The following is a 27949-nucleotide window of genomic DNA, read 5'->3' as shown; positions in this document are numbered from 1 at the left end:
TTATTATTTTTTTATTTTTGTTTCTTTTAATTTTTTATAATTTGTAATAAAATATTTAATTTTCAAATTTCGATCGTTATTTCTCGACCCACGATAGTAGGATTTGTCGATGCACGAAATCTGACTCTGTATTGAGAAGTCTCGATCATGAGTCTTGCACCAAGTCGAGAAATAATCACCACACTTGTTTTTGAATTTGAAATCCTTAAAAAGAATAAACCACAATTTTTTAGACACTTTGAACTTTTAAATTTCCTGAGCGCATGGATTTTGACTCATTTTATTTTTCACCCCCCAAAATCACAAAAGCACATTTTAATTCTTTTTCTTTTTTTTATCATTGATTTCTCAATTTTTGTTTTTTTTTTCTTCTAAATCTTATCTGTTCAGCTTCATATTTTTCGAAATTGCCCAACAGCCTTGTATTTCGGATATCAAACAATGAAAAGCACTAATAATGTCGTTCTATAAAATGTTATATATTTTGCTTTAAACAACTGTTATACACATTATTTAATAGTTTAACCGCACTTTTTTTTCTCGCCAAGTTTACTTCCAAATTACTGATATAAATTGTGAAGATTTTTTAAGTAATGTTTAAGTAAAACGTACCCTCCCTTTCGTTCACTTTTCATCGCAAATGTTTTACGGTTTATTTTTTTTTTCTTTGCCCAAAGTGCAGATTCAATCGGCGTCTTTTTTGAGTAAATTTCTCACACTTGCATTTTTCAGCGTTATCACCGTTTATAAATAATTTCATTTTGGTTGTCTGTATTTGTTTGTTTGTTTATGTATGTGTGTGTGTGTATAGCAAGGCCCAGTTTATGTTTTCGACATGAATTTTTGTTGTTGTTTAAGTGGAGTTGGGTGATCTCTTTGCGTAACCTCTCTCGATCTACTTATTTGCTCTATTGCAGGTTTTTGCTATCGCGTGCGCCTAATTCTAGCGTTCTTTTTTTTAAATGTTTCTATCGATTAGTAATGTTGTGTTTTTTTTTTAATGTATCGTCATCATGAACTTGTATAGCAAGGCATATTTGGGTTGTTTGATCAAAATCGATCCTAATTGATGATAAACTATTTTTTTTGATACTAAAAGGCACTAGTATCCAAAATACTATCTTGTGTAAAGGCATAATTTTGATGCGTTTTTCTCTTTCTGCTTTGCCAATTGAGCACACATTTCCTCGTCTTTTGCAGAACTGTGAGGAATGAAATAACTAACTTTTCTATAATACCGATCTCACTAAACGGAACGAAACTTGCTTACCACGATTCTTAAGTACAAAAATGCTGAAGAAACCTCGTGCATGGAATGGAAATACTAGCGAAGGAATGTTTGGATCAGTGCACAGACTTATTAGATTTATAGATGGAATGTTGTTGCAAATACTTTTTTCTTCTTCCTTTCTACATAAAGTTACGTTTAAACATCGAACAAACATATGTGTGTAGACAACATTAAAGTAAGTTTTTTTTTTCTTTATTGAATACAGAACAATAGTCTGCCGTAAATAGCGCAGCGCAGTATAAACACAAATCTTCACTGTGTGCAAAATATAACGAACGGAATGTTTTTTATAAAATACTGTTTGCTCTTAATTTAATATATAAACTTATAAAACACATCAAAGAAAAAAAAACTGGAAACATACTGAAGTCACAATTGCGTTCGCGGCGAGTTGGGAGGGGGAGTTGATCGACTGTCTCGTAATCGTGAAGGTTCTGGGGGAAACAGGAGGAAGGAGGTGCTAATTAAGATAATTAAAGTACACTCTAAAGATGCAGCACTCCGTCCCGCTGCGTGATGAGGGCGTTCTCCTCGAGCGTGGCGGCCCCCGTCAGATCGCGGATCTCGTCCTGGTCGTCCTGATCCTGGTCGTCCGAGTTGGTCGTTTGGTGCGACTGGTGCGACCCACCCGACAGTTGACTGTTGCGCGAGAACGAGCCACGCCGCGGTGGCGCCAGTGTCCGCTGGTTCGCCGGCTTTACCGTGATGATCAGGTTCGAGCTGTTGGCCACCATCATGTCCGTGACCTGGTCCAGCGTTTTGCCGTTCACCTCGATTCCGTTCACCTCTAGCACCTCGTCGTTGACGGCCAGCAGGCCTGTACTCTCGGCCAACCCTCCCGGGACCAGGCGGGAGATGAAAATGCCCGGCTGCTTCTCCAGCCCGTTGGCCGTCACGCGCACCGATGTTCCGTCACTGAAAACAAACTGAATTAGTAAAGAAAAAACAAGCACTGATGTAACTCCAATAACCCTCACCGAATGTAGAACCCGAGCGGTTTGTCGCTGCCATGCTTTAGCAGCCGAACGCGTCTGCAAGTTTCCGGAACAATGTCGACGTCGATGATCGCGGAGACCTGCAGGGAGAGTCGAGCAATGTTTTAAGTAACAGTCAATTACAAGAGGGGTAAACGACAGCCCACCTGGCGAAAGTCATGCGGATTGGAGATGGCCAGCCCGCGCGATTTGACCGGCGTCTGGCCGAGGATGCTGCTGATCAGGTTGCGCGGTCTTATCGTGCCGTAGCCGGTGATTTCCTCTGTGCTGTCGCCTGTGCGGAAAAGGGATTTGAAGAAAGGGGTAAAATATAATTTGAGTTTGGATTCCGTTAATTTAGTTTGGCATTTTGAATATCTTAAAAAAAAATGCCTCCCCCCAGACGATCTCGGTGGCATTTTTCGAGACGATATTTGTCTGATCACGCCTTCCAACGGACCTGGAAGTAATTGTTAGCCCCGTTCTAACCTAGAGATTAGGTCGTTAGCTCAGTCGTCAGTTCGAATCCCGGGGTGGATGGAAGCTAAGGTGTAAAAAGAGGTTTGCAATTGCCTCAACAATCAAGCCTTGGGACACCTAGCTTCGAGTAGGAATCTCGCAATCGAGAACTCCAAGGCAATGCTATATCAAGGCTGTATATCAAAGGTACTCGTCATCTTGCTTTGCATTAGTGTGAGTGCATGACTCCGTGCCACTAAAACCAAAACAATAACAAAAGAACAAAGGACCGTGCCAGGAAAACCAAAACATAAACAATGTCAATGTCAGTGGAGTGAGAGAGTCAGAGATAGCGATTTTGACAACCGCACTACTACACACTCAATCGCGAGTACCTTAGGTAGAAAGCCATGATGCTATATGTTGCGTGAAAACTAGATTTAAGATGTGTTACGGTGTGGCTAACTGTCCTACCCTGCGAGTAGTGACAGGACTTGCTTGATTTTTTCTTGCCGCGTCGCAGCGGAACTAGATCGACGAAGGGAAGGCGAAAAAGGACAAGAACGAACTGACACTCGCGCAACGCGGACGCGTTTTGAATCGAATAAAATTTAGTTTGTAAAAATACAGTCCATTGAATTTGATTTTGACCAAACATTTGGTCACTTCGAACCTGATATCGAACCGCGAGTGAATATCCGGATTGTTACGCCGGGGACGGAATTTCGGTGAAATTGTGGGCGGCAAGACGGATTCATCCGGTGCCGCTTGGAATTCCGCGCGTAGCTCAGATTGTGGACTCCCGCGAGGCCTGTGGCCAATTTGATTGTTGGGAGGGTTGTTGACACGTTGATTGTGGACGCAACGGGGAAGTGACGGCCGTTTCAAGGTGATTGATGCCCGCTGAACCTGCACTGAAGAGCGGTTCTGCGGCAAGGATTTGATCGGCCGAAGAAGTGAGTGAAAGAAGAAGACGTGAGAGTCCACAAACTGAGCGAGAAGTGTGATTCGGCGAAAAGTCGAAAGAAGAAGAAAAAGTGCTTCTGAAAAACTAAACTGAAAGAGAAAGAAAAGTGAAAAACTAACTTAATCCACCTATGTGGTTGGAGCCTTCCTCACAACAATAGCTGTACACAAGTTTCATCTATTTTTTAGATCCGGCTTCCAAAAAGTACATCGATATCACTTAAGTGGCCATATCTCGAGACAGGGTTGCCAGATCTTCAATGTTTTGGACTCGTTGGAAAGGTCTTTTGATAACCTAACCAACAATAGGTCGGATGGTGGATCCGGACATAGTTTACATACATTTATGTGAGATCCGGCTTCAAAAAAGTACATCAATATCACTTAAGAGGCCATATCTCGAGACAGGGTTGCCAGATCTTCAATGTTTTGGACTCGTTGGAAAGGTCTTTTGATAACCTAACCAACAATGGGTCGGATGGTGGATCCGGACATAGTTTACATACATTTAAGTGAGATCCGGCTTCAAAAAAGTACATCAATATCACTTAAGGGACCATATCTCGAGACAGGGTTGCCAGATCTTCAATGTTTTGGACTCGTTGGAAAGGTCTTTTGATAACCTAATCAACAATGGGTCGGATGGTGGATCTGGACATAGTTTACATACATTTAAGTGAGATCCGGCTTCAAAAAAGTACATCAATATCACTTAAGAGGCCATATCTCGAGACAGGGTTGCCAGATCTTCAATGTTTGGACTCGTTGGAAAGGTCTTTTGATAACCTAACCAACAATAGGTCGGATGGTGGATCCGGGCATAGTTTACATACATTTAAGTGAGATCCGGCTTCAAAAAAGTACATCAATATCACTTAAGAGGCCATATCTCGAGACAGGGTTGCCAGAACTTCAATGTTTTGGACTCGTTGGAAAGGTCTTTTGATAACCTAACCAACAATGGGTCGGATGGTGGATCCGGACATAGTTTACATACATTTAAGTGAGATCCGGCTTCAAAAAAGTATATCAATATCACTTAAGTGGCCATATATCGAGACAGGGTTGCCAGATCTTCAATGTTTTGGACTCGTTGGAAAGGTCTTTTGATAACCTAACCAACAATGGGTCGGATGATGGACCCGGACATAGTTTACATACATTTAAGTGAGATCCGGCTTCAAAAAAGTACATCAATATCACTTAAGGAGCCATATCTCGAGACAGGGTTGCCAGATCATCAATGTTTTGGACTCGTTGGAAAGGTCTTTTGATAACCTAACCAACAATAGGTCGGATGGTGGATCCGGACATAGTTTACATACATTTATGTGGGATCCGGCTTCAAAAAAGTACATCAATATCACTTAAGAGGCCATATCTCGAGACAGGGTTGCCAGATCTTCAATATTTTGGACTCGTTGGAAAGGTCTTTTGATAACCTAACCAACAATGGGTCGGATGGATGATCCGGACATAGTTTACATACATTTAAGTGAGATCCGGCTTCAACAAAGTATATCAATATCACTTAAGTGGCCATATCTCGAGACAGGGTTGCCAGATCTTCAATGTTTTGGACTCGTTGGAAAGGTCTTTTGATAACCTAACCAACGATGGGTCGGATGATGGACCCGGACATAGTTTACATACATTTAAGTGAGATCCGGCTTCAAAAAAGTACATCAATATCACTTAAGGGGCCATATCTCGAGACAGGGTTGCCAGATCTTCAATGTTTTGGACTCGTTGAAAAGGTCTTTTGATAACCTAACCAACGATGGGTCGGATGATGGACCCGGACATAGTTTACATACAGTTAAGTGAGATTCAAATATATGTGAAAACACATTTTTATACATAACTTTTGAACTACTTATCGAAACTTCAATCTGTATAAAACTCGATCTATGGGACCCTAAACCAAGTCGAATGCAACAAGTTCGGGTCAAATCGGTTCAGCCAGTGCCGAGAAACATGAGCTAGTTTGTTGGTCACATACATGCATACACACACACATACACACACACATACACACACACATACACACAGACATTTGTTCAGTTTTCGATTCTGAGTCGATATGTATACATGAAGGTGGGTCTACGACGATTTTATACGAAGTTCATTTTTAGAGCACGATTATAGCCTTACCTCAGTGAGGAAGGCAAAAGGGTATGCAACTGAGGTCTGGGGCAAAAAAGTGCTTGTTTTTTACGCCCTGTGGAAAAAGCCCAGGATCACCAGTGCTCCGAGTGACTACGCCGGTTCTGTCGGTGCGTGAACAGCTTGAAGCGCGAAGAGCAGAGAAGACGCGTATCGCGATGGCGGAGACCGTCGCGGCGCTCGCTAGCTGCTGCGAGAAAACCAAGGCGAAGGTGATGCGGATTAAGCGGGCGGTCTTGACCGCTGAGCAGGACCACAAGAAGTTCAGCGTACACGCGTTAAAGCTGTACCTGAAAACGACGGATGCTGCCTACGAAGAATTCAATTCGTTCCAGAACAAGATTTACCTGGCCGACCCCACGAAGAAAGACGAGTTTGAACCGAAGTTCATCGATTTTGAAGAGCTGTACGAGTTTACTCGTATTGCTCTCTGCGAGATGCTGCAAGCTTACGAGGACGACGAAAAGGCAGCCCTTGCCGCGGCGGCGCAGGTCGCTGCAGAGAGAGCTATCAAACCGGTCGTGAAATGTCAACACGGCGACAGTTCCTCTAGTGTCCCCGTGTCGTTCCCTCCAACCCTCGTGTTGCAGCAGTCAGCGCTCCCAACCTTCGACGGGCGCTATGAAAACTGGTTCCGGTTCAAGCAGATGTTTTGCGACATCGCCGAGAAGTGCACGGCGGATTCGGCGGCTACGAAGCTTCACTACGTCGACAAGGCGCTGATCGGAAAGGCTCAGGGAGCTATTGATCAACAGATAATCCGGGACAATGACTACGCTCAAGCCTGGGTCTCCCTCCAGGAACAATTTGAGAACCTGCCTGCGTTGGTCAACGACACCGTCTCGAGGCTGCTGGGCGTCAAGGCGATGATGAGTGATTCGTATGTCCAGCTGAAAAACCTGCTGGATGACGTCGAGAAGAGTGTGAACTCCTTGGAGTACCACAACCTAAAGATGGACAGACTTTCGGAGGCCATCATCACCAACTTGACCGCTTCGAAGCTTGACATGGCGACACGGAAGATCTGGGAATCCAGTGTTGCGCGTGGTGCTCTCCCCGAGTACAAAAAGATGATGAAGGTATTGCGGAACCAGCAGGCAGTGCTGGAGCGCTGCGAAAGGGCGAAGCCTACCCAGAAGACCAAAGTGACGAACTCGAACCCCGCACATCGACGCCACCTACGAAGGCCCACACGGCGACTGTTGGAAAGCACGAAAGCTGTGCGATGTGCAACGCTGAACACCTGCTGGAGAAGTGCGAAGCATTTCTGAAGCTGAACGTGAACGCGCGGTACGGCAAGGCGAAGCAGTTTGGACTCTGCTTCCGTTGTTTGAAACGTTTGTTTGAACGCGAGCACACCACACGCTGATGCACCCCGACAGCAAGAAAGAACCCGAGAAGCAACCACCGGAAACTTCGGCTGCCGGAACGAACGCTAGCAGCGCCACTGTTAGCAAGGATGGATCGACCTCGACGAACTGCCCCCTCTACTGCAACACCAACGAAACACCAAAGCAAGTTCTGTTGGCAACCGCGGTTGTCAACGTCGTCGATGCATGTGGAATACAGCACAAGTGCCGAGCCCTACTGGACTCGGGCGCGATGGCCAACTTCATGTCGCAGAGCTTCGCGGACCTGCTGAACCTGAAGAAGATGCCGGCCAATGTCCCGGTCGTTGGCGTGAACGGAATGGAGACAGTAGTGAAGTTCAAGGTTGAGGCCAAGGTCGAGTCCCGCACCACGGCGTACAACTTCTGCCTCAACTATCTGGTGATGCCGAAGGTGACTGGACCGCTGCCCGTGGACAAGGTCGAAGTGGAGCGGTGGCCGATTCCGAAGGATTTGGCGCTGGCATACGAAAGATTCTATGAACCCGGCCGAATTGATTTGCTCATCGGAGCAGAAGTGTTCTTCGAGTTGCTGCAGAGCGGCAAAATGATGATGTCTGCGGAACTACCCATTCTGCAGGAGAGCGTCCTAGGATGGCTGGTATCGGGACGTGTAGCTGAAACAGGAACGACGGGCACGGTGCGAGTCTGCTGGCCAAGCAGACACCCGAAGCACAACTGGCTGGTTTGCTGCGGCAATTCTGGTCGGTCGACGAGCAGGAATTTCCTGCAACGACCTCGGAGACGAGCAGTGACTGTGAGAAGCATTTCCTGGAGACTCACAGCCGGAACGAGTCCGGACGCTACGTTGTGCGGTTGCCATTCCGTAGCAACTTGGGCGAGCTGGGACTGTCGAGAGAACAAGCCGAGAAACGATTCTACGCACTGGAACGTCGATTGGACAAGAACGCAAACCTGAAGCAGCAGTACAAGATGTTCATCGACGAGTACATCTCGCTCGGCCACGCCCGAGTGATCGACGACGCCAAGGCGGACGCAAACTATCTACCCCACCACTGCGTACTGAAGCCCGACAGTGCAACCACGAAGCTCAGGGTAGTGTTCGATGCGTCGGCCAAGAGCTCCACCGGTTTGTCGCTGAACGACGTGATGATGACTGGCCCAACAGTGCAGCGCATCCTCTTCGATATTGTGCTGCGATTCCGGTGCCACAAATATGTCTTCACCGCCGATGTGCCAATAATGTATCGGCAGGTGGAGGTGCACGAAAAAGATCGGAAGTACCAGCAGATTCTCTGGAGAGATGATCACCAGCAGCCATTAAGGACGATAGAGCTTTCAACGGTCACCTACGGCACGGCTACGGCCCCCTTTTTGGCGACACGAGCGTTGAATCAGTTGGCGCTGGACGAACGGCATGACTTTCCCGAAGCAAGCACATCCGTACTGAACAACTTCTACGTGGATGACGTGCTTGCCGGAGCAGATGACCTATGCCAAGCAAAGCAGCTCCAGCAGGACATGATCGAGGCGGGTTCCAGCTGCACAAGTGGTGCGCCAACCATGCAGCGCTGCTGGAGGAGATTCCGGTTGAAAACCGGGCCAAGGCGCTGAACTTCGAGAAGAACGACGAGGGCGAGGTTGTCAAAACGCTCGGCCTACTTTGGGACCCGGTGAGTGACGTGTTTAAGTTCAGCGTGAAGCCGTTCAAGAAATCGACGGAACGTCCGACGAAGCGGCAGATCATGTCCGAAATTGCCCGTTTGTTCGATCCGCTCGGGTACCTCGGACCAGCTGTGATGATCGCCAAACTTGTGATGCAGCAGCTCTGGAAGGAGAAGTTCCACTGGGACGACCCAGTACCGGAGGATGTGGCAAAGATGTGGAGAGATTCCGGTCTGAGCTGTGCGAGATAAGCGAGTTGAAGATTCCACGCGCCGTAGCTGCAGCAGCAGACGTGACGAGCTATGAACTCCACGGCTTCGCAGACGCGTCGATGAAGGTACGGCTGCTCTGTGTACTTGCGGAGTCTGAAACGAGACGGTACTGCGGAGATGATGCTGTTGTGTGCGAAGTCGAGGGTCGCACCGTTGAAGGAACTGAACCGCCAACCGAAGGACGACGCTGAGCTGGAAGATTTGACCATTCCCCGACTGGAGCTCTGCGCGTCGAAGCTGATGGTCGAGCAAGTGGTCAAGGTTCTCGACGCCGTTGAACTGGACATCAGCCGCGTTGTGCTCTGGACGGACTCGCAGATTGTTCTGGACTGGTTGAAGCGCTTGAAACCTGACACTTCGGTGTTCGTGCGCAACCGGGTTGCTGCGATTCTGAAACTGAGCAAAAAGTTTGAATGGAGGCACATACCAACCGCACTGAACCCAGCTGACTTGATCTCACGCGGTGTGTATCCACTGAAGCTCATTGTGTGCGACCTGTGGTGGCATGGCCCAGAATTCCTGCGGACAATTGTTGCCACAGTCCAGCCGCCGAACCTGGTTGCCGACGAAGCAAACCCTGATGGCGATCAACCTGGAGATCCCGACCCAGAAATCCATGTATTAGCGGCCTCTACCGACACGAACGAGAATCCACCCTTGGCCGTTATCAACGATTGCAGTGACTACAGGAAGCTGCAACGGATCTTTGGGTACGTGACGAGGTTCCTGTACAACTGCCGGCACAAGCCGGCGGAGCGACGAGGATCCTACTTGAAGATTGGCGAGCTGCGGAACGCGCAGTTGCTGATGGTGATGGTGGTACAGCACGCAGTGTATGGAGAGGAAATAAGCTGTATCCGCAAGAACCAGCCGGTGAAGGGCAAGCTCCGGAACCTGAACCCGATGTACGACGAAACAGAACGTGTGCTGCGGGTCGGTGGACGCATCCGTCATTCCGATCTGCCTCGCGACCAGAAGCACCCCATGATTCTTCCGGAAAGGCAACACCTCACCGAACTCCTGATAAACACACTGCACCGGGAGAACTTACACGTTGGTCGCAACGGGTTGCTGGCTGTGATTAGACGTGCTTTCTGGCCAGTCAACGCGAAGCGAACCATCTATCGGGTGCTGAAAAGTGTGTGCAGTGCTTCAGGGTGAAGCCCAGTGACGTGCCGCAGTTCATGGGAGATCTGCCGAGCAGCCGAGTGACCGAAGCCCTACCTTTTCCAGAACCGGCGTGGACTACGCCGGACCGCTTCTACTGAAACAGGGGAGAATGAGATCTCCTGTGAAGGCATACATCGCTCTGTTTGTATGCATGACGACGAAGGCTCTGCACCTCGAACTGGTGACGTCGCTCTCGGCTGAGGCCTTTTGGGCGCACTGCATCGTTTTGTTGGACGACGAGGAAACGTGTCCGTGATGAGGTCGGACCGAGGCACAAACTTCGTCGGAGGAGATCGCCAACTGAAGGAGCTGCACGAGCTGCTGAAGACGCAGCTGTTGGAGCGCAAGATCGCGGACTTCTGCCAGGTCCGCGGAATAGACTGGAAGTTCAACCCCGCCAAGGCCCCGCACCAGGGTGGCCTCTGGGAAGCAGGAGTGAAAAGTGTGAAGCACCACCTGAACCGTACGTTGAAGGAGGCCTACTTGACGTACGAGGAGATGAACACACTGTTGGTGCAAATTGAGGCGATTTTGAACTCGCGCCCTTTGTGCCAGCAATCCGACGATCCCTGCGACTACCAAGCGTTGAGCCCGGCACATTTCCTCATTGGCCGAGAGCTCACCGCGGTGGCTGAGCCGCTCTACGAAGGAGTACGAGAAAACACGCTGACCAGATACCAAATAGTGCAGAAGAGGAAGCAAGATTTTTGGCGTCGCTGGTCCCGCGACTACGTGACGGAGTTGCAGAAGCGAGGAAAGTGGGACAAGGCGCCGGCGATGATCAGGATCGGGATGCTAGTTATGCTGAAGGAGGACAACACGCCGCCACAGACCTGGCGGCTTGGTAGAATCGTCGAGACTCATCCGGGAGGCGACGGCGTGGTCCGGGTTGTGACGGTCCGTACAAGCAACGGTGCCACGTTCAGTCGGCCGACTACGCAGATCGCAATTCTGCCGATCCAGGACAACGAGGAGGAGAAGGATGAGCCCAGCTCAACGGGGGGAGAATGTTGCGTGAAAACTAGATTTAAGATGTGTTACGGTGTGGCTAACTGTCCTACCCTGCGAGTAGTGACAGGACTTGCTTGATTTTTTCTTGCCGCGTCGCAGTGGAACTAGATCGACGAAGGGAAGGCGAAAAAGGACAAGAACGAACTGACACTCGCGCAACGCGGACGCGTTTTGAATCGAATAAAATTTAGTTTGTAAAAATACAGTCCATTGAATTTGATTTTGACCAAACACTATAGAACGAATAATTTGAATTTGATTTTTTGAAAAATTTAAAAGTTTTCCTAAATCAAAAGTCAACGATATGTTTAATATGCTAAAACATGCATGCAGGTCGAGCGTGATTTTTTTTTATTTTTCGACCTGTACCGCGGAACTCCTTCGGCGTGAACGCCGGAACTTTCGGACTCCGCTTATCCGTGTTCCGGTAGACCTCCCACCAGATGTGAAATCTTTTCAAGCGGCATAATGGACGTTTGGTATAATTATTGCTATTTTTTTTGTTTTATAAAATTAGTATTTATTTTCTGTAAAGTATAATAATTTATAGCTTTTTTCATATTTTCTAAACAGGTAATAAATAAAGCTTTTAAATGCATTTTTCCATAAATTTATTTAAATTTTTTTTAGAAAGAGTCTAAATAATTTTAAAAAATTTCTCCTTTTGAAAAACTTTGCAGCTAATTTTTGGTATGACATTTTTCCTTCTTTTATTTAAAATTCAACTAACAAAGAGATGTAAGTATTGCCATCAATATTTTATACTATTTTTCCTTTTCCCTCCTTTTTTGAATTCAACCTGAAGAATGTATGCATATTTTGCTCTTCCATAAAGAAATGCAATTAAGATTTTTTTCTCTTCTTTAATTTCAAAACTAAAAGAAGGAAAAATTTCTCAAAAGATTTTTTTTTTCAATATTTTGCAATTATTTGTTTAATGCAATTTTCCTTTCTTTAATATTCAACCGAATTAAGGGATGTACATTTTTTCTTACTTTAAATATCTGACATATGATTAGTTATGAAATTTTCCATTCTTTAATTTTAAATTCAACTTTTAGAAGGGTAAACCTCTAAAAAAAACTTTTGAATATTCGACAATTGAGTTTGTTTATGAAATTTTTCCTTCTTTATATAAAATTTAACTTATAGAATAAAAAGTCTCTTTGAAGATACCCATTTTGCCACTCTTTGAATGTTTGATAATCGCTTATTTTTATGTTTTTGACCTACCTCTATTCAAAATATCAATTTAATTAGCAATTATTTCTTTTTTAAAACAATAGTCCCTTCTTTAAGATTAGTTTTTTAATAAATACAAGAAGGGAAAATTGCATAAACAACTTTATTGCAAAATATAAAGCAACAGATAAAAAATGTGCAAAAATGATAGAAATGTTTAAAGAGAACATCTATAAGAGAATTTCCCTTCTTCATGTTGAATATAAAAAAGATGGGAAAATTGCAAAAAAAAACTTAATTGAAAAATATTTAAAGAATAGCAAAATCGACATCCCTTCTCCCAAAATACAGGGTCGAGAGTATTGTTGTTCCATCAACAATTATAGAGAGCTCAACCTGCAAAACAATTAATTTCATTAATTAATTAAAACAGTAAATCTTCAACAAAAGTCATACATCGACATCTGACTACTCTTGTGTCACCAAGCTGTTGTAGCTAAGACATTTTAGGTTTATTGGACCTTTTCAAAAAAAACTCCAGGCTTTTTGTTTTGAAGGATGAACTTTTCCTTGGAATGGACTCGAGGGCATAATTCTCTTGGTCATCTAGAACTGTGTTATCTGTGTCTGTAAATTTTACCGCTACTCTCGTGTCGGACGAGTGCTGCCCAGTTCTAGGTGTTCTAAAGATTAAATCCGAAAAAAAGAAGGGACAAATGTGAATTTATCTAGAGATTTTTCCTTCTTCAAGTTAAATTATGACCAAAAGAAGGGAAAATTGCATTATAACAGCTCAATTATCGAAGATTTAAAGAGTTTTTTTTATGTTTAAGTTGAATTTCATATAAAAGAAAAGAAAATTTTATTTTAAAAATATTATTGCTAATTATATTGAAAGGGGAAAAATGTAAAGCTTACAAGAGGTATTTCCTTCTTTAAACTAAATTTTCAATAAAAAATATCGAAATTTCATTAAAAAATTTATTGTAAATTAATCAAAAAGGAACAAATTACTATTGGGAAAAAATATAAAGATACCTAATTTAACTCTTAAAGTTATGTAAAAAGGTAAATAAACAATACATTTTCATTCGTGAAAATAAGGAATACTCATAAAAAAAACTAGAAATCTCGGATTAGTTTTCAAAAAGCCATTGGTAAACAAAGCCCTTTTTGCATCGGTATTCGACCTACTTACGAAAAACCAATATCAAAAATGCTCTAAATTGTTCATCTATAGGTCCTTCAAGTGCCCCATACTTAAAATAAATTAAATTTTGTTTTATTTTCGATAAAAACGAAAATTAGTGTCGGAGGTCACGGTGGCTCTTACGGCTTTTTGAAAAACTCACCGGAAAAATAACTATGCACAACGTCCATTATGCCAAACGCCCTAGATAGTTTTTAAACAAGTAATGCCAAACGTCCTTCTTGAAAACCCGTTATGCCAAATGGGGTACACCCCCAACCGGAGTCAGTCTTCTTCCGCTTCCGCGTTCCGTTTACGGGACGTAACTCGTTCCCATTGAAGGATTCTTCCACCTCCATCCGTAAGCACTGTGTCGCGCAACGAAAACAGCAGAAAAAAAAAACAACCGCTGCCTGCAGCTGTCAAAACCGGATTTTAGCAGATTGCAGACTGGATTTCGTCATGTTATAAGAGGAAATTTTCGTAGGTTTGGCTTTAATTCCGCCTAACTTGGAAATTCTCACCGTTGAAACAAATTGTATCCAGATTTTTAAGCGAAGATGGCGTTGTCTAAGTCACGCAGTGGTACCTACCAACATTACGAAAAAAGTGTACCATGGCATGACAGTCCATGGCTTTCTACCTAAGGTACTCGCGATTGAGTGTGTAGTAGTGCGGTTGTCAAAATCGCTATCTCTGACTCTCTCACTCCACTGACATTGACATTGTTTATGTTTTGGTTTTCCTGGCACGGTCCTTTGTTCTTTTGTTATTGTTTTGGTTTTAGTGGCACGGAGTCATGCACTCACACTAATGCAAAGCAAGATGACGAGTACCTTTGATATACAGCCTTGATGACAGTCACATTTTTTTCTAATGTTGGTGCTACTGAGGGATTTTGACATTTCGGACGTTCACAATTCGAACGCCATCTTCGCTTAAAAACCAAAGTTTTGCCAGAAACTTGATCGCTCACTCCCCATTTAAGCTATTCATTGATGAGGTTTTTGGTACTACTGCTTTGGTGGCTTTTCCTACCGAATAAACAATCAATCAATATGGGTGGAAAACGCTTGCCAGAAACTGTAATCGAACGCAATCATTAGGGAAATTGTCGCAATCGCAATCGTTATGGAAATTGTCAACGAGGGGGAAGGGGGGCTGAGATTTAAAAAAAAAAAGTGTCCACGTAGTTTATGGATGGTCCCATACCAGGGGAATAGTAAATGCGATTTGTTGGTTTTCTTTTTTAAGGGTTTAAGGAAAATTCTCCAAGGTATCCCCAAGTATGGATGTTGACATAATTATTTGCTAGTGTTCTCATTTTCTGGGCAGAACTTAGGAGACCATCCATGAACCAAGTTGACTTAATGTTAGAGGGAGAACCAGGGTTGCGAATGAGCGAGCGCTCACGGAAGGCGCGCTCGCTCCAGCTGGAGCGTGAGTTTTTATCAGGTAGCTCGTGCTCGCTCACGCTCACCGGAGCGTTTTGCGCTCACGTGAGCTGGTGAGCCAAAGTAGGTAGTTGTTTTCCCCTGTTGAAGCATCTGCCTGTTTGAAACGAAGTTTCTAGAACTATCTCAGAACAGGCAGCAAAAACAAACAAGTAAGTGGTCAAACGAACAAAAGTAAGCAATGAAATGGATTTAGTCGGCGAACTGAAATATACGTTGTATTTTATATTCAGAATTAGCCAAGGGTTCATTTTTGAGTGAGCTAACAAAAAGCTAACTCATTCTTAATGTAAAAATTCATTGGCGTGAAGAGATTCTTTGATATGTACAATTGAATTAATTGACAAATTATGTTTATTTTAAGTTTCTAAAATCTGGAGTTTTGACTCACGGCGGTTTTAAAAACACAAAAAAATTGCTGATAAAATCGGAGCAAACGTGAGCTAGCTCGCACAGCGCTCCTCCTCACGAATGAGCGAAAAATGAGCGCTCACGAGCGCGTGAGGATCGCAACACTGGGTAGAACCCTACGTTACACCTCGAAGCAGGGATGGTATTTACTCGTTTCCTCGCCGATGGCGAGGGCTTTTAGATATCGTCCCTCGCTCAAATCATCAAATTTTCGGCCTTCTCCCAAAAACTGCATCAAGAGAGCGAAGCGAAAACGACGCCGATGAAATAGCGAGCAACGAACAAACCGATGCGTAAGACGGAAAAAAATCTCTCACACAGCCAGTCCCCTCGCTCAAAAAGCAAGAGAAAGAGCAATCGTGAAATTCTCTCGCCCGTAAGCCCAGTAGGAATGAGTTCATTTGTGTGCGTGAGCTCCAGCGAGGGGCGCGACAATAGTAAAAAAATTAATAATTTAATTAATTAACTGCCGAAATTAATTAATTAACGTTTGTTTACGATCAAAACATCGCCACCTCTTTTTCCACCACATTGATTTGACAGTTTGACATTGCGAGTAATGTTGTTGTGTTTGGTGCAATTTTTTTGGTGCCGAAAAGTCGGTCTTCAGGAATGTTTTCTCCCGGTGGTGGTCCATAGATCATTCCGGTGGACATTTCGGTAGCGGAGACTCTGAATTCTTATAAAAGTTGGCATGAGCACCGGGCCAACGGCGGATTTGACGGTGGATACAGGAACGATGCAAGTGGGTGGACGATGAAATGACTGCAACGGAAGAGGTCAGTCTACTCCCAAACTCGCCAACGCGCCGGACGATGGTCTATGCTGCCTCCTCCCGAGCCAGGTGTGCATCTCCTAGTTGCAGTCAAGCGTTTTGCGACAACGGCGTCGAAACGAAAAGTTCAAGTTCCGTCCGGAGATTCCGACAATTGAGCAAAATGCCGCTAACGTTGCCGGTGCGGATCGTACCCGTTCAGCGATACGAAAACGTCCGCCGAGCCCGATACGTTCAAGAGTAGAATTTGGCCAGGCCATCTCGGAGTTGTAGGTGCATCCCGGTGGCGAAACCGAATTCAAAATGAAGGTATTATAAAAGTTGATTTAGTTGGACACCAATGATTTAATTCACTGCTGCATTCTTTTAGGCCACCTTCATCTACGTCGCGATAAAGATACAAACGTTCTAAATCATGCCGGTCCACGACCTAACAAAGTTTTCCAGCTACCAAGTCTTCTTCATTGGTGAGCGACGTAAACGAAACTATTGGCACTACGCCCCCCGGGGCATGGCCTTCCTCTAACGTGGGATTTCTGCTCCAGCGCCTCTGACGAGACAGGAGAAACCGGGACCGACGTTTTACTTCACCATCCGATAGAAGCTCAGTGGATAAGGCGGGAATCGAACCCGCGTCTCATAGCATCATCGGGATCGGCAGCCGAAGCCGCTACCCCTGCGCCACGAGACCCACGTGTCTAGCTCAAATCCCGGCTCCCTGCACCTTGACCGATGTGTACGAAAGTAACTTCGCGGATGTTCGCTGACCTTGGCGGTGGTTCCCAGAAGGTTGCATGATCGATGAGTGAAAAAACAAACGGTTCAGGGTCACTGGGAATCAACAACGTATTCCTCTGCAAATGGCGTCGACCTCCTTCAAGTCCGCCGGGACGGTTGAACTTCGTCAGATCGTCGCTTCAAGAAACGGATCTGTAATAGCGGGATTCGTTTAGGGATTCCTTTGAAATTCAAACGAGGGTCAGACTGGCCAGGAGCTGAAGGTGAACCCCGCGAAAGGCCATCCCGATTCTACAAGCAGCATTCTCACCAATCGCAGCCGGACGAAAAATACACGTCTTCGTCGGATCGAATAAAGCCCCGGTAGTTAAAGGTGCTCATCGATCGCTCGATTCTCACATTATGGTGGCCAGAATTTGATGCATGAATTTGCTTTGAAATATAAACTATGGTATAAAATAGCTTGTATTTATTTATAACAATGGGTAAATAAAAATCACTATTCTACGCAAGTTCCGAGCGCGGAACACGCAAAAAAGTAATCGTTGTAGTAAGGTGTGATCTTGTTCCACTGCGACAGCTGAATCACCAGCTGGCACTGCTTGTCCCGTTTGCTCGTCAGATTCGCGTACGGTTCGTACTCCACGGATCGGTTCAGCTTGCCACGATGGTGCTGTATCTGTTGCTGGTTCTGGAGCAGGTGCAACGGCGGCAACGGAGGAATCATTTTAAACGGTGGAGAAAAGTTCACAGGAAACGTCGACGGCGGCTGATCAATTATGCCAGGAAATCGTCTTCCGAACAGATGGCATCTAAGCCGGATTAGACAACGGGAAGCTTGGCGGAAAACCGACAAGGAAACCACCTAAAACAAACACAAAATTAATCAGCAATCTTCCATCGTTCAAAATCCCCTCCTTACTTTGCTCCCCGCCTATGGTGCTGCTGCAAACTCTCCAAATAATGCTGCTGCATCGCTGGAGGTGGCGTCGGACACTGCGACCTCGGCGGGTCAACACGTTCAGATCCAGCTGCAACCTCTCCTCCCTCTGTTACAATCGGACCAAATCCTCGTGCACTCCTCCCAGTCGTTCAGCCGATGCCTCCGCCTCTGCAATTCTCCATTGGATGAGTTTCGAAGCCAAACATTTATGGCAACGACCTCAAATCCCAAGTATTTCATTAAAAAAAAAATCTAGCTCGCGACGTATCTTCTTTCTAAAACTAAATCAAAACAAACTTGACAGCTGCGCGAGCGAAAGTGACACGAGGCAAATCAAAGTTTTCAAAGTAGGTGTGGTGCTGTCAAATATCAAATGACGCGAGGAATTTAATTCCTTAATGTATTAAATGGAAAAATTAATTCATTAAGGCCAATGTCACGCCCCTCGAGCTCCAGTGTATGTATACAGCAATTTCGTGTGCGTGCCTCTCCGGTTGGAACGGTAGTTCCATCAGAGCCAGTGTTCGGGGGAATTTTTCACTGGTCGGACTTCGCGAATTCTTTCGTGGTTTCGAGCGAATAAAGGGAACACGTCTGCTCGGTGCAAGAACGGTTTTACTTGTGTATTTCAGTGTCAAAGTGTCATAGTTTTGAGGTGTGATGGGTTTGGGGTTTACAATGTGTTAGTGTGGGTACACTTGGAAAAATGTGGACTGTAAATTTCAATGCAGCGCAATCATACTCCCCCCGTTGGGTCGTTAGAGTCAACATCCGGAAACAGGCAGATCCTGGTCACTGCCCGCTTGTACTCGCTGCTCGCCGTCTTCACGGTGACCACACGCACCACACCGTCCTCGCCGGGATGTGTGGCTGTGATGCGGCCCTTCTTCCACTGCTGGGGTGGAATGTTCTCTTCTCGCAGTAACACCAAGGCTCCAACCTTGATGTCCAGCACGCCGTCCTTCCATTTCTGCCGCTGCTGCAACGTGTGGAGATAGTCCGCAGACCACCTCTTCCAAAAGTGCTCTCTCATGTACTGCACGTGCTGCCACCTGGACAACCTGCCGATCTTCTCCTGCTCGTACGAGGGCTCTGGTAGGGCGTGAGCCGGTCGCCCGATCAGGAAGTGGGAGGGCGTCAAAGCCTGCAAATCGTTTGGGTCGTCCGAGAGGGGGCAAATCGGACGAGAGTTCATTGTTGCTTCAGCCTGGGCCAGGAATGTCGTCATCTCTTCGTAGGTGAGTCGTGTTTCACCCACGACGCGCTTGAGCAGGTACTTCATCGCTTTAACTCCTGCCTCCCATATCCCGCCAAAGTGAGGGCTACGGGGTGGAATGAAGTGCCAGGTGATGCCTTTCGAACTGCAGAAGTCGGCCAGCTTGTCCTTGTGCACCTGGTTCTCGAACAGTTCCCGCAGTTCGGCCAACTCGTTTTTGGCACCGACGAATGTCGTGGCATTGTCGGAGTGCAGGTTCGATGGGAGGCCTCGTCGACTGGTGAACCTCTGCAGTGCTGCCAGGAACGTCTCCGTCCGCAGATCCGTGCACAGCTCCAAATGCACCGCCTTGACCGCCATACACACAAACACTGCTACGTAGGCTTTGTAGAACTTCGGCTTTCTGCCACTCTCTCGCAGTGTGAAGGGTCCAGCAAAATCCACACCGGTCGAAGCAAACACTGGCGCGGGTGTCACACGGTAGCTTGGCAGCTCACCCATCGGTTGGTGTACTTGTGGAGGTCTGTGCTTGAAGCAGATGACACAGTCGAAGGTGACTCGCTTGACCGTGTTCTTCACTTTGATCGGCCAGTACTGCTGGCGGATCATCGATACTAGTGCGTTTTGTCCTACGTGCAGGTTCAGTTCGTGCAGGTGGCGAACCAGTAGAGTGACGAACGGGTGCTTTTCGGGTAACAGGATTTGGTGCTTGCCGGCGTAGGGAATGTTCGAGTACTTTAATCGCCCGCCAACTCGAATCAAGCCATCGCCGTCTAGGAAGGGCGCAAGACTCGACAGCTTGTTCCGCTTCGCTTGTCCCGTACGCAGTTGCTTGATCTCCTCCGTGAATGCCTCCTGCTGGATGATCTTGACGATGGTTGTGGTTGCCCTGGACAACTCACTCGCCGTCAACGGGTTGCTGGGAGGATTCCTTTTCTTCGATCGGGTGATCTCAATAAACCGCCACACGTAAGCCCACGCGCGGTACAGTCGGTTGATGTTGCTGAGGCGATTAAAGTTCGTGCACGGCTTCTCCACGGTTACAGCAAGGACGACCTTCGCACTGCGCAGCTCCGGGAGTTCTTCATCAGCCAGTTCAGGAACCTCGGCTTCGCTGGTGTCACTGGGCTGTCGCTGGTCTGGGTCGCAGTCCCACCAAAGCTCGTCGTCGATCAGTTCCTCGGGGTCCAGGCCTCGTGACAACGAATCAGCGGGGTTGTTCTCCGATTGGACGAATCCCCACTCGTAGTTCTGAGTCAGTTCGACGATTGTGGCCACTCGGTTGCACACGAACTCGTTCAGTTGCGCCGGGGACTTTTTCAGCCAGTTCAGACAGATCATGGAGTCGGAGAAAAGGCGCACTCTGTCGAACTTCACGTTCAGGGCTCCCAGCGTCTTGTGTGTCAGCTCTGCCAGCACCACCATTCCGCATGCTTCGAGTCGAGGGATCGTCGTGGGTTTCAGTGGGGCGACGCGTGACTTGCTGCACACCGGTTGAATGTTGATCGTGCCGTGTTTGAGCTCGCTCTTGACGTACAAGACCGCTCCGTACGCCGCCTTCGAGGCGTCGCAGTATCCAAGCAGCTCCAGCTTCTTGGCGTCAGCCGGGATGACGCATCTCCTCTTCTTGATATTCCGCACAAGTACGAGTTGTTCGCGAAACACCAACCACCGCTGCATCTGTTCGTCCGGCAACTCGGTGTCCCAACCAAGTTTTAGCTCCCAAAGCTTTTGCATCATCAGTTTCGCCTTCGTTACCACCGGTCCCAGAAAACCAAGTGGGTCAAAGAGCTTTCCAATTTCCGAGAGCACGATCTTCTTTGTGGGCCGACTTCCCTTGAGCACCAGGTGTGGAACGTTGAAGGTGAAGTAGTCGTAGTTCGGATTCCAGATCAGCCCAAGCGTCTTGATCGTGTCGTTGATCTCGGAAGTTTCGAAGTCTACCAGCTTCTCCTGGAGCTCGGCCGGGATGTGCTTCAGGACTTCGGCGCTGTTGGAGCAGAATTTGTGCACACCGAATCCACCTCGACTCAGCATGTCCTTCAGCTGCTCGTAGATCTCGACGACGTCAGCCGCCGTTTTTCCGCCGGTGAGAAAGTCGTCGATGTAGCTATCCTCCTTGACTACTCGAACCGCTTTCGGGAACTTGTCCGCTTCGTCCGAGGCCAGCTGCGTCAACGCCTTCGTGGCGAGGTACGGCGCGCTCGAACAGCCGTAGGTGACTGTTGCTAGTTCAAAGGTAGCCATCTCGTTTGCGTCGTTGAGCCACAGAATTCGCTGGTACTTTCGATCGTCAGGGTGCACTTGTACCTGTCGGTACATCTTAGGTACGTCCGCTGTGAGCACTACCTGATGCGTACAGAAGCGCAGCATGATCGTTACCAGGTCGCTCTGCACCGTCGGGCCCACCAGCTGGGTGTCGTTGAGGGACACGCCCGTTGTCGTCGCCGCCGAGGCGTCGAAGACCACTCGAACCTTTGTCGTTGAGCTGGCCTCCTTGTAGACCGCGTGGTGCGGTAGGAAGTAGCCCTCCTCCGGGCTGTGGTTCACTTCCTTCATGTGGCCCAACGCCACGTACTCCTTCATGAACTGCGTGTAGGCTTCTCGCTTGGATGGGTTCTTGGTAAGGCCAACCATCAGCCTCCCAAATCGACGCTTGGCGCTCTCGTACGAGTCGCCCAGTTGACTCTTGAGTTCGTTGAACGGTAGTCGGACAACGTACCGTCCTTCGGCGTTGCGGCTGTGCGTCTCCTCGAAATGCTTCTCCACCGCACGTTCCGTCACGGTCATCTTGCTGGAGAAGTACCCTGACTCCAACTCCCAAAACTTGGAGAGAGTACGGTTGACGTCCTCGAACGTGGTGGCCAGTTGGCAGACTCTTCTCTGCCCAGCTGGTAGCTTGGTCCGCGCAGGACCGCTGACGACCCACCCGAATGCTGTTTCGGCTAGTGTCGGGAAGTCACCGCCGATCTTCACACGCCCCTTCTTCAGGACGTCGTAGAACAGCTCAGCGCCGATTATCACGTCGACGTCGTCAGGGACATTGAATGTGGGGTCAGCTAGCTCAATGCCAGCAGGGAGGGGCCAAGTATGGGTTTCTACCTTACCTGTTGGTAACTCGGTGATCGAGGGCGTTACGATGAAGTCGAGCACGGCTGTGAAATCGCCGACTCGCGACGACACCTTCGTCTGGACGATCTTGTTCGCCGTCGTCTTCATCCCGTTCAGTCCGCAGATCGTGATCGGGGGTTTCATCTCCAGCATCTGCATGTTCAGCTTTCTGGCCAACCTCTCCGTGATGATGTTGGACTCGGAACAGCAGTCAAGCAACGCTCTACAGGTCGTAGTCGCATTGCCGGAACCAAACACCACGATTTTCGCAGTAGACAGGAAGATCTGCTTCTGGGCCGCTTGCGTTTGCGTGCAGCAACTCACTGTGCGCTGCTCGGGAGCAGCTGGTGTTCCTTCTTGCTTCTCTGCGTCCACTGGGTTCTTCGGCTGGTCTGGTTCGGTATGCTTCTTGGGATTATCGGGGCGCTCGCTGTGGAGGAGGCTGTGGTGCGGCTTGCCACAGGTCTTACAGTGCTGAGTCGATGCGCAGGCGTCGGCACGATGTTGAGGTTTAAGACAGTTGTAGCACATACCTGCCTTCTTCACCTTCTCAAACCGCTCACCAACAGGCAGCTTCCTGAACTCGGGACACTTGAAGACGGGGTGCGAGCTCGAACAGCACGGACAAGACTCCTTGTTGGTTTGCACGAACAGCTTCGTCTGCCTGGGCTTCGCCACTACCTGCTGCTGACCAGGGGCTCTCGGTGCCGCTTGTGACTGACTCGTGCTGGCGTTGCTCGGCAACCTTTGGAGAACTCGGCTCCGATCCTTGAGGAAGTCGATTAGGTCATCGAAAGACGGAAGATCCCCACGAACTAGCGACGTCTCCCACACCTTTCGGCTCTCTCGATCCAATCGCTTGCTGATCAGGTTGACGAGAATCATCTCCGACAGGCCCTCCACCGGCAGTTCACGATTCTTGAGGGCGTCCACATGCTTCGTGCAAGTCTCCACCAGTTTTCGCATCTCGTCACCGTTCTCTCGTGTCAGCTTTGGAAGATCCAGCAACGCATCGATGTGGGTATCGATGATTAGGCGCTCGTCTTCGTATGTGTCTTCCAACAGTTGCCATGCCGACTCGTAGTCGTTATTATTGATCACGTCTTGATCAATCTTGCCCGCAGCGCGCCCTACCAGAGAGTTTTTCAGGTGGTACAGTTTAATCGCTGGCGATTCGTTGGGGTACCGACCCATCACTGTTTGGAACATGCATTTGAATGCGTACCAATTCTCTGGGGCTCCGTCGAAGGAAGGCAACGGCACGTTCAGGTGGGGGACGTTTTGTACTACTTGCGTTCTCGGGAGGAACTCTGACGCGCTGGCGTTCAATGTCAAAGCCCGGTTCGAATCAGCTTTCTGGAGATTGGCGATCTTTGTCTGCACGTTCACGTACAACTCACCGTGTAGGGCTTCGAAGTTCAGGTACTCCTGGTTCCACTTAACTTTGTCTTCCTTCTTGACGAGAGCGACGATTTCGCTGTGCAGCGTGTCGAATTCCTCGTTGCAGCGCTGCAGTGTTTGCAACTGGAGGTTGAGGTAGTGCACATTGTCCATCGTCCCGAGCGCCTCCTTCATGCGGAACAACTTCTGCTTAATCGTGTCCACACGATCGCTCAGGTTCTCCAAGTTGCGCTCCATTTTTTCCCGTTCCTTTTTCCGCCGATCCAACTCCTTTTGTTCGGCAATACTCAGCACGGCGCTTCCGGCTGGTAGCAACGGCTCTGGAAACTGTACAGCTTTTTCAACTGTCGTGACAGCGTCCTCACGATCGGCGCCCGATCCCGTTAACGCCGCTAGCAGATTTTTCCTTGTTACACTTCTCGTTACTCTTGGAGTAGCACTGATTTCTTCTTTTACTTTCTTTTGTTGTTCACTCATTTAGCTTTTTCTTCATTTGCACTCTCACTTTAGGTTACGTATAACCTCACACTTTTTTTTCTTCTTTCGCTCGACGAACTCGCAAGCACGGAGCTTTTCCTCTCTTCTTTCGCTCGACGAACTCGCAAGCAGGGAGCTTTTTCTCTTTTCACTTCCGGTGGCGTAGCGCCAGTCCGGGACACTCGACCGCGTGGCGATCAAACCGCACTTGGTGCGACACTTCAATACTTCACTTTTTCCTACCAATGGCGCGGCGCCAATCTGGGAGAAAACGACCGCTTGGCGACCTACGCACTTGGTGCGTCACTTTTCACTATTTTCTTCCAGACCGGTGGCGTAGCGGCAATCCGGTAGATGACCGCGTGGCGATCTTCCGCACTTGGTGCGTCTTAAACACTTCACTTTTTATGCGTCCGGTGGCGTAGCGCCGATCCGGGACAATTTCCGCACACGGTGCAGATTTACTTTTCGTGCTTCTAGAAGCCTCGCACTTCTTCCACACGTCTCTTTTGTGCACACCACCGACGCGACGGTACAAAATGGCGGCACGCTTTTGCACGTGATGCAAATCCGAGAACTTTTCTTGCACTCGCGACCGATCCGCGTAACCGAGTCACTTCCGAATCGCGAAATGTCCTTATCCGGTTCCGTTAGGACCAAAATGTTCGGGGGAATTTTTCACTGGTCGGACTTCGCGAATTCTTTCGTGGTTTCGAGCGAATAAAGGGAACACGTCTGCTCGGTGCAAGAACGGTTTTACTTGTGTATTTCAGTGTCAAAGTGTCATAGTTTTGAGGTGTGATGGGTTTGGGGTTTACAATGTGTTAGTGTGGGTACACTTGGAAAAATGTGGACTGTAAATTTCAATGCAGCGCAATCAGCCAGCGAGAGGGTATTTCTCGTCGATGTGATGGGCTTTCGATATTCGCGATAGCAAGCCGACCATCACTCGGCTGCGAAAAAGAAGAGAAATTTTAAGAGACGAGGAATATAATATGCATCAATGATAGTGCGATGGTGATGGTTTACCTACCCTGCCTCGAAGGTGTTGCAGGCTGGTTGGAACAATAAACAGTACTGGTCAAAAGTATACTTATGACATTGGAAGAATTGTCAAATGCTGGTGTTCGCTCATGTTTCGACCAAACCTCATGCAATTTTCAGCATAAGTATTTCGGAAGAGGTTTTTTTTTTTTGAAAAATAGCTACCTATTATCATTTTGAAGTTATTTACATTTTCGTAAAATATGCGATTTAGACCGACACCAAAAATATTGATTGGACCAACTTCATATTTTGAGCACTTAATCTTGAGATAGTTACTTAAAATTTCCCCAAATTTCAGTCAAATTCATTCACAACAATTTGGCCACCAACGGCGCCCACCATGCAAATTTGTAGATCTCGAGTTTATGAGACAAGATTGTTAGTTAATAGTTTGGCGCTCGGAATCACATTTGGTGAACTGTCGGAATCAGTATATACTTGTAAGTCAAAATTTTGCCGAATTCGTGGTTCAAACGAATGGTGGCCGAAATCGCAATTAATAGTTCATTACCTAGTTAAAATTCTGAGGTAGAAGCGTTCCAGATGGAAAGAAGTTTGTGTAATATTTTTATGCAATCTTGACTTTTTTAAACTTGCAGTTTTGTAACAATTTAAAAAAAAAATCGAGAAATCAAAAAGAGATATGTGCCTCCATGTTGCACTTGGCAGCAGGCTTTGCCGAATGGTTACGCTGTCGCACAAACAACACACCAAACCAAGCCTGCTCCGGTGGAATCACTGGCGGCGGTTGGACTCGCAATCCAAAGGTCGTCAGTTTGAACCCTGGAGTGGAAGGTTCCTTGGAGTAAAAATAGGTTTGACTGCCCTCCCCATTTAAGCCTTCGGACTCCTAGTTTCGAGCAGAAACTTGCAATAGAGACCACAAAATACCTGGGGGTCGTTAAAGTGGATGGTTTGGTTTGATGGCACTTAAATTTCTCGATTGCTACATAACAAGCTACATAACAAAATACATAAATCTAGCTGATTAGTACGTCTTTCGCAAGAAGTTTTCAACAGTCCATTCTTGTTTAAATCTAATCCACATTTGGCGTCGAGCAGAATTGCGCGATAAAAACATTTTTTTCATTCCCCGCCAATCAATTTACAATCGTTAATCACCCTCATTTAGTCAACACAACGCAATACAAACAGAGTAATCCAAAACAACGAACCGTTTTGTACTCGTGCAAGCGGAGTTAAGCAAGCATAATGAAGCACCGACTCAACGAGTCAAACTTGGACTTGCAGCGACAACGACGTCGACGACGCATACTCAAGTGGCTTAGAACGTATGACTAAGCCTAGCTAGGTGGCTTATGCCCGATAGCGTCGAGTTCCATCGACAAACAAGGGATTGAACCAACTCAATTATGGAAGAAGGCCTACCTTTCCGCTGGATGATGACACGCAGCAGGGGGCGGGCCGTGGTCAGCGCCCGGCCAAAGTTGTCATCGTTGTTGATCGGCAGCAGATCGTTGTCCCGCGGGTCGATGTACGACACCAGCAGCTGGGACCGGTCCAGCTTGTGCAGGCGCTCGAGCAGCGACTGGAACTCGTCGAAGCTGTGCTGCTCGGATCGCTTCAGCGACCACCGCCGGAACTCGGCATCAAACTGTAAACGGGTCATGACAGAGTTAGCATAGATTCCCCGCGGAATTCCCAACGGGATTCGTTTCCTACCTTGGACTTGACCTCGATGTGATCGCTCTCGAGCTTGGAGGTGGCGATTTTGTTCTTCGACATTGTTCAATGCATCGACGGACGGAACGGAACCGAGGTGGGAGCAGCGAGGGAACCTTCCGGCTTGGGCCCTTTTCCCTTTGTTATTGAACGGACTTTTTTTTATCTTTCTTTTTGCTCCCTTGCCTTCAAATGCACTTGCGAAGCGATGAAGACGACGACGGGTGATGATAAATGATCGCGATTCAACGACGACGACGACGACGGACGGGACAACGACACGGCACGGGAAAGTGCAGCAAGAGGCAGCAGCAGCAATGGAACCTGCCTCTAAAGTGAAACTTTTCAGCAAAAGTTGTGCGCCGTTTTCATGCCCGAGCGCATCGCTAAACGGCACCGATGACAATGTTCCCGCACGCGCGCACTTGCAAGCTACCGAGCGAAGCACAATTTCTAGCGATTTGAGCCCTTTTTGGAAGCGAAATTATACAAAGAACTTAGGCTCGGAAATTTCTGTGTGATAAAAACCTAAAAAAATGTTAGACGTTTTCGCGGCACTCACGGCGCGAGTGCCCGCACTGTCAACTGTCAAAAGAAGCAAGGTGGAAGCATTGAGAAGGTTACTAAAATTTCGAGGGATGTTTTTTGTCGGAGTGTCGAAGTTTGGGGAAAAGGCTGATACGCAGATGGGAAGGAACGCAAAACTCCATACAAAAAAACGCCCAAGAAACGGTCAAGGAAAGGGTCACGAAAAGATTTTTCTTAAGCGGTACGCAGCTGAAAAGTAACAGAAACGGAAAGATAGCGTTTGACGTTTCTTCGCGCGGTGCTTGTTTGTAATATGTTTTGATGAAAAAATCAAAGAATTGTAATTTTCCTTTTTGAATGCGACTGATAATTACAAACGTTTCAATAATTTTGTATTGAATATAATAATATTTAAAATTCCCGATGAATCTAAAAAAGCAGAATATTGAAACTAAAAGGACAGATTAAGTT

The 27949-nt window shown here is 47.3% G+C and overlaps 1 protein-coding gene across 1 annotated transcript; it reads right to left on the bottom strand.

Moving 5' to 3' along the window:
• Positions 1–460: 460 nt before the first annotated feature.
• LOC6041143 (partitioning defective 6 homolog beta) lies at positions 461–27507 on the bottom strand. The gene is made up of 5 exons (XM_038250529.1): positions 26951–27507; positions 26657–26882; positions 2433–2560; positions 2269–2366; positions 461–2206 (listed from the first exon to the last, which is right to left on the bottom strand). Exons 1-5 carry the CDS (start codon positions 27011–27013, stop codon positions 1777–1779), a joined length of 945 nt encoding a protein of 314 aa, XP_038106457.1. The 5' UTR covers positions 27014–27507; the 3' UTR covers positions 461–1776.
• Between the last annotated feature and the right edge of the window lie 442 nt (positions 27508–27949).

Source organism: Culex quinquefasciatus, chromosome 2 (genome assembly GCF_015732765.1).
Source record: "Culex quinquefasciatus strain JHB chromosome 2, VPISU_Cqui_1.0_pri_paternal, whole genome shotgun sequence".
NCBI classification, from domain to species: domain Eukaryota; kingdom Metazoa; phylum Arthropoda; class Insecta; order Diptera; family Culicidae; genus Culex; species Culex quinquefasciatus.
Note: the sequence above shows the minus strand (reverse complement) of the source record. Positions and strands in the feature narration are given on the sequence as shown.

Coding starts and splice junctions, on each gene's coding strand:
- LOC6041143 (XM_038250529.1), bottom strand. CDS start 27,013: ATGTCGAAGAACAAAATCGCCACCTCCAAGCTCGAGAGCGATCACATC. Junction 26,883..26,950: donor ACATCGAGGTCAAGTCCAAG/GTAGGAAACGAA, acceptor ACCCGTTTACAG/TTTGATGCCGAGTTCCGGCG. Junction 2,367..2,432: donor ATCCGCATGACTTTCGCCAG/GTGGGCTGTCGT, acceptor CTCTCCCTGCAG/GTCTCCGCGATCATCGACGT.